Source organism: Rhinoraja longicauda, chromosome 22, assembly GCF_053455715.1.
Source record: "Rhinoraja longicauda isolate Sanriku21f chromosome 22, sRhiLon1.1, whole genome shotgun sequence".
Lineage (NCBI taxonomy): Eukaryota > Metazoa > Chordata > Chondrichthyes > Rajiformes > Arhynchobatidae > Rhinoraja > Rhinoraja longicauda.
In genome coordinates, this window is record NC_135974.1 from 23,001,752 (window position 1) to 23,014,223 (window position 12,472).

General features: G+C 41.0%; 1 protein-coding gene across 2 annotated transcripts in view; it reads right to left on the reverse strand.

Moving 5' to 3' along the window:
* Positions 1-12,472, reverse strand: part of znfx1 (zinc finger, NFX1-type containing 1) — a 48,095-nt gene that overhangs the window by 31,469 nt on the left and 4,154 nt on the right. Inside the window, exons 2-5 of one of the 2 annotated variants that reach the window (XM_078418977.1) lie at positions 9,164-9,284; positions 9,019-9,048; positions 3,486-5,384; positions 1,935-2,066 (exon numbers count right to left, since the gene is read on the reverse strand). In XM_078418977.1, the coding sequence (XP_078275103.1) occupies positions 1,935-2,066; positions 3,486-5,384; positions 9,019-9,048; positions 9,164-9,269 (2,167 nt within the window). In that variant the 5' untranslated portion in view covers positions 9,270-9,284. The remainder of the gene's footprint in view (positions 1-1,934; positions 2,067-3,485; positions 5,385-9,018; positions 9,049-9,163; positions 9,285-12,472) is intronic. The other variant, XM_078418978.1, reaches the window with a different exon arrangement.

Here is a 12,472-nt window from a genome sequence, read left to right on the forward strand (position 1 = left end):
CCTCACCTTTTAGGCTTGCCTGCAGCCTTTGACATTGTGGATCCTGCTGCTAAGTCACCTTCCATCACTTAGCCAGAAGGGAATGCACTTTCCTTGTGTCTTTTCTATTGATTATCAGTTCCAGCTACTCATTCACCCACATTGGCAAAATTGTATTATTTCTGATAAATTCCCATCCATGTAATTATTGACACCAAGTTCATGAAAAAGGTGGCGTGTATAGTTTAGTTTGGAGATACAACGCAGAAACAGGCACCTTGGCCCACCGAGTCCGAACCGACAAGCGACCCTCGCATAGGAACTATCCGACACACACTAGGGACAATTTTTGCATTTATACCAAGCCAATTAGCCTACCAAAACCTGTACGTCTTTGGAGTGTGGGAGGAAACCGAAGATCGTGGAGAAAACCCACGCGGTCACAGGGAGAACGTACAAACTCCGTACAGACAGCACCCGTAGTCAGGATTGAACCCGGGTCCCTGGTGCTGTAAGCACTGTAATGCAGCAACTCTATCGCTGTGCCACCATCCGGCCTGATGAACCATATCATAGCAAAATAAAGATGAAATAGATGGATTCCCAAAACATCTGTTCTGATAGACTTCTACCAGAATGGGCTATCGAACACTGCAACTGACTAAACTGGAGGAATACTCTGCACTGTCCAAGCTGTGCGGTACCTTTGCTGTCACAGCCTGCAACCAAACCACATTAACCAACAGTCTCACCATTATTCTTGTACAGCACTTTGTTGTCATCCTCACAACCGGGACAAAGCCGGATAACCAGCAACAAAATGAACGAAAATTGCTTGGAAATTCCAGACTCAGGAGAGACTGACTGAGGAGGAAGAAAGAAAATACAAGGTCGGGGGAGGGAGACAAAGCTGGTGGAAATCACGTGCACACAAATACTCACACACACAAATACACACACACACACAAAAATGGTCTTTATTAAAATCTGACAATGTGCACTTTAACCACATGTGATTTTTTTTCTATTACAAATCTCAAATTGTGGAGTAGAGGCAAATAAATAAATGATGGATCTTTGTCCCAAACATTATGGAGGGCACTGTACTTTTCATTGTTGGTGTAAAGAAGCAATTTGCCTGGAGGAACAGGGAAAGCTCAAACATCCCCAGCAGCAACAGATATAAAGCTGGATCAGAAATGCGAAAGCACACCTCAGTCCTTCAGTTAAAATCACCTTTTGTTTTTATGGCCCGTGCAGTTCACAGCCTTTCGTGTGCATGGGGAATTGAATTCAAATAGCATAAATGGACAGTCCTATGCTGTTTGATGTCTGTGCATGCCCAGTAGCCTTTCTGTGTATTGTGTGTTAATCACAGTGGACCCTGATCAAATATCTGGAAGTACCTGATTAGATTTAGCAATTAGGGATTTTCTTAAAAATTCTATCCTGTTGTACATAAAACTATTGCATCATACGGCAGTATTTCCAAGAAAAGATTTTCAGAGATGGGAAAAGAAAACAGAACAGAAAGTTAGTGTTGTTACTGGATGGTTGACGTAAAAATCTCTGAACACAGTTTGTATCATTTGGACATTTCAAATAATGTTACAGAACAGTGAATCGGTATTGTCAGTATGTGATTTGCATTATTACACAAAATTACAGCGGAAGTGGTTCATGTGATGGGTACGACGAGTCAACTGAAGTAGAGTCACTCGGGCCGAAGCTGTAAGGTTCTGCCCTTCGTTCAGTCTTATACAACTGTGATTTGAAAAATGGGCTGTAACCTCACAACTCAATTTTCTATGTCACTGGCAGCAGTCATTCAATTCTACAATGGCAGCCAGGTCACAAGATTTACAGCTAGTACAGTACAGATACAACATTATACAATACTCAGAAGCAGTGTAATTTGAAAACGTAATTCAAGCTGACAAACACCAGAACCTTACCTTCAAGGAACTGGTCAAGTGCATGGTTTGTGTAGCACACCACCAAGACTGGAGACTTCTGCAAATACTCTTGCCACGTTTGCTCATTATGCAGGAGAGCTTGCACAATTTTTAACCCTACATAGGTTTTTCCTGTAAAGGATGAATTGGTATTACTCAAAGTTTTAGGAAAACTACTAACTGATGAACACTGACTTTATCCTCAGTGTGACATCTATTTACCTTAAATTTTCCAGAAGCATTTATTACACATTGTAAGACAATAAGCATGCATTACAAGACTGAATACAAGTTTGTTTGTTTTTTAATGTAAAGGAAACCTTGGTTAAATCTGGGATATCTGATTCCTTCAGTCAGTTTTTCCAATTAAAACAGTACTTGGAAACTCATGATTGTGCTTTATTCCACTGCAGGTGCACTCTGCTTTGACTTTTATCAGTGCAGATCCTCCCTGGGTTCCAGAGTTCAGTTTCCGAGAACTGATCAGAACAACAGCAGCAGTTGGAAATGCAGTCGCAAACTAAGTTCCCACACGGCAGAGGATGCCTGTGCCTTGCAGCAGCGGGCTAATCCATCCCGCCAGTGTTTCGAACACGCGTATGTGCGTATGGGTTGAACATCAGTCGGGTGTTCAAAGGATGGGAGACCCTGTGGTTAGCCAGGAGATGTTGTGCCATCTGAATCGAGCAACAAGATTCGCTTTGAGAATAGAAGTCATCACTTAACTAACGATACCTACACAATGTAGTGTAAGAAACCTACACAATGCTCCCTCGAAACATAGTGACCTGAGCAAAGTGTCCCGAGGCTTCTTGATTCTGAGGAACTGGCCAAGAAGACATTTTAAATTAACAATATATTGAACTAAAAGAGGGAATAGTTTGAGCTCACTGACCAGGGGGGCGTGGTGGTGCAGCGGTAGAGTTGCTGCCTTACAGCGACCAAGACTCGGTTTCAGTCCTGACTACGGATGCTTGTCTGTACGGAGTTTGTTCGTTCTCCCCATGACCTGCGTGGGGTTTTGCTCCAGGATCTCCGGTTTCCTCCCACACTCCAAAGTAGTACAGGTTTGTAGTTTAATTGGCTTGGTATAATTGTAAATTGTCCCTATTGTGTGTGGGATAGTGTTCGTGTGCAGGGGTCACTGGTCGGCGCGGACTCGGTGGGCCAAAGGCCCCGTTTCCACTCATATCTCTAAACTGAACCAAACCAGACCCCAGGCCCTCAGTTATAGGCATCAGGCTACTCTCTACTTAACTCTGAACAATCATTTTCCTTTTGCACAATGGGGAGCTCAGAAGAGACAGTCCAATGGGCATTCAGCAGAATTGTGATCATCTCCTGTATCTATCTATGGACACTAGTATTTTGCAAGAGCAATGTACACAACACAAGCTCACGGCTCAAATTAAACCCACAGAAAGGTTCAGCCACAGAACACAAAACAGGAGGTGGGTGGGAATTTTGGAAGGGAAAGAAAGAATATGAATATATATTTTTCAGCATGCAACACACTAAATTCAGAAATAAAATGTGGCTTGCAAAGCATACCTGTTCCAGGCGGGCCTTGTATGATGGCCAGTTCCTTAGTCAGTGCCATCTCCATTGCTTTCATCTGTGATTCATCCAAGTTGAGCTCTTCTTTTGAAGGCCATGATGCATGATCAAGTACATTGATTTTGGTCTTCTTTTGCAAAACTTCTTCTGCAAAAAGGTCTCCAGTCGTTTCCTCAGTGCGTTTGGGCTTTTCCTTCATTATTGGCTCAAGATCATAGCAGTTATGGAAATTCAAGTATCTCGGGGCCTGGATATCTGTGTTACAATCAACAATATACTTCTGGAAGGGAACATCTTCTGCTTGTATCTCCTGCAGTCCTTCGAGAACGTGACGGTAGGCTTCGAAATAGGCTGTTGTTTCCACCATCAAGAAACAATCTGCGGGTTCCACCTCGGCAAGTAATGGTCGGCTTCGTGCATTAAAGGACAGATAAACGATGCCTTCCTTGAGTTTCTTCGGATCTCTATCTGACACCGTTGCAAAGAGCAAGGTCTCAAAGTTGTCTTTGGACAAACACACAAGTGAGCCGTAGAGCAGGCGCTTTGAGTTCTCCCACCGGACATACTTCATGGGCTGTGTGTCAAACTGGACTTTATATCCAACACCGCTAGCTGAGCAGATGGGAACCAAGATGCGTGTGTTCACGTATACCCTGATGTCATCAAATCTCTTCCTCCTGAGGCCCTTGACATCAAAATTATGCAGCAAATCTAAGATACCTTCTCGCAAAGGTCTCACAAAGTCTTCTCTTAGAAGACGAAAATGGGTGTCAAGGTACACTTCAGCATTCGCATACTTTTCAGTAATAAGATTAGGTCGCAGAAATGGCCTCTCATCAAGATGCACCTCATTGTACGTTGGATATATGGTCATTGTTCTGTAGTTGTCTTCAGGATTAGTTTCTTTATTGTCTAGCATCATGAGGGTGTCATTTTTGAGTGTCCCTTCTCGCTTTCTCTGCTGCAGGTGTTGAATTATATTTTTGATCTTTTCCATGTTATTTTCAATCTCTTCACCAATGGAAACACCGGCAGCCCTTAGAGTATTCACTGTGGGCTCCAGTACCAAGATTACCATGGACACCTCTTGAACTGAACTGGCTGGGAAAATGCTTATTAACTCCTGAAGCAAGAATAGAATTATTTCAATATATTCAGGGTACTGCTCTCTCCGGGAAAGCATTGAATCTATACTCATCTGAACCACATAGTGAGGCAAATGAACCTTCAGAAACTGAGAGTCCTTTACCACACCCAGAAGATGCTGAATGCTTTGACGGTCAGTCTTAGACTTGCAAGCCTTGCACAAAACCTTACAAATAAGTTGGATGAAACCTACATTTAATTGGTGGTTTAGTAGGTCGACCATGCCAGAGCTGCAAGCCAATGTTATAACAATTTCAGATGACTCTTTATCCAAAAGATTCTCCAATGTTTTATAGCCCAACCTTCTCACATGGTGTTCTTTGTCCTTCATGTGCTCATCATAAGATCTTCTCTGAAAGCGTGGATTATCTTGCATTTCTGCCTGCCTTCCTCTGCCTCCTTCAGGGAGGTCGTTCCTTCTCCATGGTTCTTGTCTACGTTCATGGTGTTGATCCCTTTTACCCTGCTGCGGACCTGGGCGATTGCCCTGAGCTCCGGGGACTCTATCAACTGCGATTCGATTCGCTCTGCCAGCATTTTGCCTCTTGTTAGTATGTCTCGGATTGGGATTAAAGTTATTTTCTTGGTACCTTCCACCAAACTCTCTGGTCGGTAGCATTTCCCCAGGCCTTGGCGTTGAAAGTGCTCTCCTTGGATGTGATCCACCTCTCCGGTCTGGCACGCCAGTGGCATTTCTCTGGTCCCTATTGTAGTGCTGGCCTTGTGGTAAAGCTCGTTCTGCAGAGGCTAAAGATGTGGACAAGAAAAATATTTCTTAATTTCATGCTCAAATTGTGTATTGTCATCTGCTCTTCTAAAGGCTCTTATCCTTCTGATTCACTGAAAATTTAAAGAATGTTCCCAAATTCATTGTGTGATTATTTGTTACTCGGGACTAACATCAGTTAGTTTGAGAAGGCCAGCGCATAAATTTTGAAAAATATCAGTAACTGGGGAAAGTAAAATTCATTTGAAACTACCAACTATTCTGCAACTGTTAATGCATTTATTATCAGAGCCCACTTCTAAATTTGTATCTGAATGTTAGGTCAAGGTCAAAAGGGATAGGAATAGAATTTGGCCATTCGACCCATCAAGTCTACTCTGCCATTCAATCATGGCTGATCTATCTCTCCCTCCTCATCCCATTCTCCTGCCTTCTCCACATAACCTCTGACACCTGTACTAATCAAGAATCTATCTATCTCTGCCTTAAAAGTATCCACTGACTTGGCCTCCACAGCCTTCTGTGGCAAAGAATTCCACAGATTCACCACCCTCTGATTAAACAAATTTTCTCCTCATCTCCTTCCTAAAAGAACACCCTTAAATTTTGAAGAACTTTATTTTGAACTGAGGAATATCATCTTTCTTGGATCCAAATCACATCCCAAGAGTCCAAGAAAGATAATATTCAGACACCAATTTAGAACTGGGCACTGAGATTTTATGGATTATTAGTTGCAGGATAGTTGGTAGTTTCAAACAAATTTTACATTCCCCAATTAAAACAGGTCAAATTAACCAACTGATTACACTGCAGTTTCCAAATCTATAGCTTTTTTTGTTATTTGACTACATTTAACAACTGTAGGCCTCAGTCTAGAATAACGCCACTTTATTAGACAGGCAGTATTTAATGGCTGAGAGACAGAATAAAATAAGTAAACATTTGTGTTTGATCGTTCACTTTGTTGGGAATGTTCCATAGTCTACTTTCACATGAGCTCATTGGCTGAGTGTTATTGAGTAATCAAGCACAGGAGCCTTTCTGTGCAAAACATGGTCCTACATAAAGTAATGGATGAAATGAGAATGAAAATTAAAATAAAATACAGATGCTGCAAATTGGAAATAAAAACAAACTGTTTGGACAAAGGGCCACAGACCCTCAGTGTTGACTGTTGTTCTTTCCTGATGCTGCCTGACCTGCTGAGATTTTTCACCATTTTTTGTTTTTGTAAGAGATGGCAAGAGAAATTTGTTTTGGTGCAAGTTGACCAAGAAACAACGAGAACTTCTTTGCTCCCAGAGCTGCAGACTGCACACTGGCGCAGCGGTAGACCCAGGTTTGATCCTGACTATGTGTGCTGTCTATATGGAGTTTGCACCTTCTCCCTCTGGGTTTTGTCCGAGTGCTCCAGTTTCCTCCCACATTCCAAAGACGTGCGGTTTTGTAGGTTAATTGGCGTCTGTAAATTGCCCCTAGTGTGTAGGATGGAAAAGTGGGAGGACATAGAACTTAGAACTAGTGCGCGGGTGCTCGATGGTCAGTGTGGACCCGGTGGGCCGAAGGGCCTGTTTACACACCGTATCTCCAAACTAAACTAAACCACCAAAGAGCCACTCCATTACTGGCTCGACTCAATTCCATGGTCCAATCCTAGAATATCGCTCAAGTCAACATCGTCTGCCTGAGCACCTAACGCTGCCACTAGATGCGACTCTAGAGGGAGGAAATTTGCAAATAAGAGTCAAGGCAACTGTCTAGATCAGAAATGATCTGTTAAAGCCATCTGAAATGTTAACGTTTCCAAAGATCATGTGATATATGAATGAAATTCAGTTTCCTGCTTTCCATTCGATCCATTACATTAGTAACATCGAGCCTCCTGGGACTCCCCGACTACGTTTTATTCTTCACGTGGGCTGTCGTTGTCCAATTGCTATTAACCATATTGTGATCAGGTAACAAGAAAGACATTTTAATGGATAGTTTCACAAATCCAAGCTCAGACTTATACTGCAGTGCTTTACTCTGAATCAAACCCACCAATCTAATTCAAACTTGAGGAAAGAAGAGTCAACAGTGAAAGAATGAAAAAGAAGCACAAGCATCAGAGGATAATGCAAAAAAAGAGAAATTATTAAAAAGTTCAAGCAATAAACAGGTTAAGACTGATCGGCTGTAAGAGGAGTAAATATAAAACCTTCCTCATATGAATAAAGAAACGGTCAATAACTGACTCACTGATTTTTTTTGACAAAGTAAATTTCTGCCCAATTCAAGAAAAGTAGCTCAACGGTATTTAACTGAAAACTGTGCTTTTGAAATGTAGTTTGCAAGTTAACATTGTGCTGCAGTACTCTGATATAGCTAGTTCCTGGCGTAACCAGAAGAGGCATTATGTCTAAGGTTTTTGTTTAATTGCTCCAGGGTGTACTGCCATTGGAAAGGGTCCAGAGGAGGTATACGAGAATGATCCCAGGGATGATTGGGTTAATGTATGAGGTGCATTTGATGACTCTGGTCCTGTACTCGCTGGCGTTTAGAAGGATGAAGTGGGGGGGGGGGGTGGAGGGGGGATCTCAGTGAAACCTACTGAATAATGAAAGGCCCAGATAGAGTGAATGTGAAGAGGATCTTTCCAGTAGTAGGAGCATCTAGGACCAGAGGCCACAGCCTCAGAATAAAAATAGGTAACTTATGAATGGATATGAGGAGGCATTTCTTTATCTAGAGGGTGATGACTCTGTGGAATTCATTGCCATAGATGGTGGTGATGACAAAGTCATTATGTATTTTTAAAGCAGAGATTGATTGGTTCTTGATTAGTAAGGATGTCAAAGGTTACAGGGGGAAGACAAGAGAATGGGGTTGAGATGGAAAAATTGTTCAACTATGATCAAATGACATAGCAGTCTCGATGGGCCGAGTGGCCTAATTCTGCACCTATGTCTCATGATCTTATGAATCAGAGGATAAGTTGCACCACATAATTCAGAAGCAGCTTTAACTGAACTAGGTCCAAGTATAGACCAGTCAGCATCCCATACCTGCTCCTCATTTCCATAAGATCCTGGCAGATTCTGCATTTGGTCCACTTTCTTATGTCCAATTGAAATAATCCTTAATTTCATTTCATGCCCCACATCTATCAGTCATGAACATAGCATGCCAAGCATCCCTGACTACCCAGTATGGTGAATTCTGGAGACTTACAATTCTCAGTGAAGAAATTGCTCTTCAACTCAGCTAATACTAAACCCTCATGCTCTCACTGTAGCTCCTATCCCTCCATGCAATAGATACAGTCCCTCAATAGTGACCCTCTCAAGCACACTTTTCTTTTGGCTTGGATCCAGTTAATATAGGTTCAATCACTCCTCATTTGACTGCGCTCCAACCGTGGAATAGAGCAGATGTGATCACTGTGCCCTTGATTAATTCATCTTCAAGCCTGGCAGCGGGATCACTGCCTTATCTGATTTCTGACTGATTTTCTCCACACTGGTCTAAATTTCCCCAATCTAATCCCACTGTTCTGCTCTTTCCTTGAAGTCTTCAACAATTCCCAAGATAATTCTCCCATTCCTCCACTCTCTGTACTAATCCAACTTCAAGCAGCAATCATCACAGCTTGGGAGACAGTCCACTTACCTGCTTTCCTACTTTGGTAGATCGTGAATACTTCAGAAAGACATGAAGGAGAGGAGGAAGAAAATGATATTGTAAAGGTAAAGAAAACTAAATCCAAGATATAGATTTCAAGATATTTCTACAATTTTCAAAAAATATCTCTCACCATCTCCCCTCCTAGGATTTCGTCTTGGCTGTTCTGCTGCGGCTGCTTCCCTGGATGGATTGTCCATTTCAACATCACGGTCGTTCCACCTGTATCCAAAATCCATTTGAAATAGCTTGGTCTGAAAAGGCATAATTTAACTTTAGCAAAAACAAATGGAAACTTTTAAGACCTGATGCAAGGACTTACACTTTGGGGGAAAAAAAACAAAATACAATTCAGAATGCAAGTTACAATTGGTAAACGAGCAGCCAAACGGGCTGCATGGTGGCACAGCGGTTGAGTTGCTGTGCTAGAAGCCCGAGTTCTATGCTGACTGTGGGGGCTATCTGTATGGAGTTTGCATGTTCTCCCCATGACCGCATGAATTTTCCCCAGATGCTCCGGTTTCCTTTCACATTCCAGGTTTGTAGATTAATTTGGCTTTGGCAAACTTGTAAATTGTCCCAAGTGAATAGAATAGTGCAGTATATGGGGATCGCTGGTCGGCGCGGACTCGGTGGGCCGAAGGGCCTGTTTCCACGCTGTTTCTCTAAATTAAACTAAGCCAAATGCAAAGTTAGTTACCTATCCAAATTGCATTCCCCAAGTTCCAGCGGATATCAAAGTACGTGACTGGATAACGGGAATCCTACCCAAATGTTGAAACAAAGAATTGCAGATGCTGGTTAATACACAAAAGGACACAAAGTGCTTGAGTAACTGAGGGTCTCGGCACAAAACATCACCTATCCATGTACTCCAGAGATGTTGCCTGACCTGCTGAGTTACTCCAGCACTTTGTGTCCTACCAAACTGTTCCTCTCAATCCAAGCCTCACACTCTGACTGCATTCCCCAGGAACTGTTTCTTGGGCATTTCCAAATTATATGGTCTGTTACTTAATGTGTTAACCATCCTCGCAGTGAAAACAGTGGGGACCACATGAGGACAGTTTTTGTTGAATAATAAAATTCATAATTTGTTAGAAAATACCTGGCAATGTGATATTTCAATGATTGGTTCCAAGTCTTTGGATTTAATCAGGGATATATTATTTTAAATTGAGATTTGAGAATCTCTCATTGCTGGGGGTATATACGTAAAAGGCAAATATACCTGCATGGTATTTGTCACTTTAACTTCATGTATTTGTGTTTTATGACTGTTGGCAGACCAATTTCCTTCCTGGGATAAATAAAGTTCTATTGTATTGTATGCACAAGCCTCACTGAAAAAGTGCAAAGGTATTCTCTAATGGGTGGACAGCAAGTTTCAGTAATAAATTATTCGCTCTTAGCTTTTGCTTAAGTTTCAGGAAAGTTGGAATCTGACAGTGTCACGTGGTTATGTATGGAATTCGCAGAACTGTTGATTAAATGCAAAAATAAAGAAAGCCCAAAGTTTTCCCATACATGAAGCGATGGCCTTTCAAGGATTGCAAAGTAGCCTTTTACACTTAGTTTCTCATCTTAGCAGTTGTACAATGCATCTGTCTGGCCTTCCCTGGATACTTTATATTTGCCAGTGTATGCCCAGCTCCCACTTGAGCAGATGGGTTCCAGGAGCTCTGGTTGTCCTCTGGTACTTAAGTCAAACATCCATCTCCATAATGTTTCCCCAAATTTCAATAACTGCATGTTATATAATTACACATGGTTCCTTGGTCACAGCAGTTAGTGTCCCATTTTGATATCTAGGCAAAATCATTTGTAGATATGTCATTGATTAATAATTAACAATGGGATTTCCTAATCCTCCTTTCTTTGCCCCGCGTTTATGGGGTCAACAAGACTAACCCAGATGTCACTGAGATTGAAGACAACAAGTTCAGTACAACAGGACTGCTCCATGACATTTGGGAGCAATTGATATTAGACAGGGAGATGTTATAAATGCCCCAACTCCTCAGCAATGATATATTTTGATCTAATCCAGAAATAATGGTGATCTTTGCATTATTTCCAAATTTAAAGAACTAATTTGAGAATTAAAAAAAAAAAAATTATGATACATGTGAGAATTTGATAGATAAATGATGGATTTTTCCAACACATTCTGGCCCTAATCTCCATAAGGAATATTAAAAAAACAAAATATTATTTTTAAAAACGATTTTATTTTCTGTAAGCTAGAAGTGGTACGAGTGTTGTGTTAAACAATTCAAACAAAATTCCTCCAAGGGGCACTCTTCTCTAATCACATCGGTAATACTGAACGTATCACACAAATCCTTTGTACAGATCTAGTTAATACAACATAAGAGCATCAAACTTTCAAAGTTTTTACTTGATTCTTACATTGCAGACAAAATAACATTTATCTAAGTTAACTCGGTTTCACTTTCAATAATGCATTGGCCCTAAAGTGTACACAGAGCACTATATGAGCCACCAAACATTAATTACAATTCAATTTCTATATCTAACAGGTCAAAAAGGTGTACACAAATACTATATGTTGACATATTTACAAGACAATTTCAAAGACACACAGAATAACATGGGGCAACTAAGGCTTGTTGCCGCACTGTAACACTACACCTCAGGCAGTTTAACAAGCCAAATGTCCCAGCCTAGTTACAGGTTATAATGAGAAAAGAATATGTTTCATTGTTCATTTTTATTGGGTTTTTTACTGACCGATCGTTTGCACACATGATGCAGTTAATATTTTCTTTCCCCCACCCCAATCTTTTATGCTTCAGGTTCAGTTCCATAGCAGTCATCTGGTATATCAAACATGGCCGAGAGTTGGTGGTTACTTAGCTGCAAAAGATCATTGTTCTCAAACCAAATTGTATCTTGACTTGTCACACAAATGACTTTTTGACTTCTTTCCACATAGTGCCTGCTGTGGGCAAATATGACATCAGTAACGATCTATATAATTTCAGGTAATATTTAAATACTAAGTCTGTTTCTGTCTCCAGGGTTGCTGACTGACCTGTTAAGCGTTTCCAGCCTTTTTCTATTTTTCCTTCAGACTTCCATCATTTGCAACAATGTGCTTTTGCAACAGCTGTGATGTTGGCCTGAATGGGAATAGCTAACTAAATACAGAGATCTCAAATCTGAATCTGTCATGGTCTACTTGATCATGCACTGAAATCCATTGGCCTGCTTAAAATCTTATTAGATGATATGCCCATATTGTACATGGTGGATTTAAAATGATGCATGTTATTCAGTTTTAACTCCATTATCAAATTTTCCTATGAATTTTTAAAAACTAAAATTACCAAAGCATTAAATGTCAATAAATAAAAATTTCAAATTAACTGTGTGTCAATGAAAGTGTTGTGATGTTGCTGGGGAAATTAATCCGGAC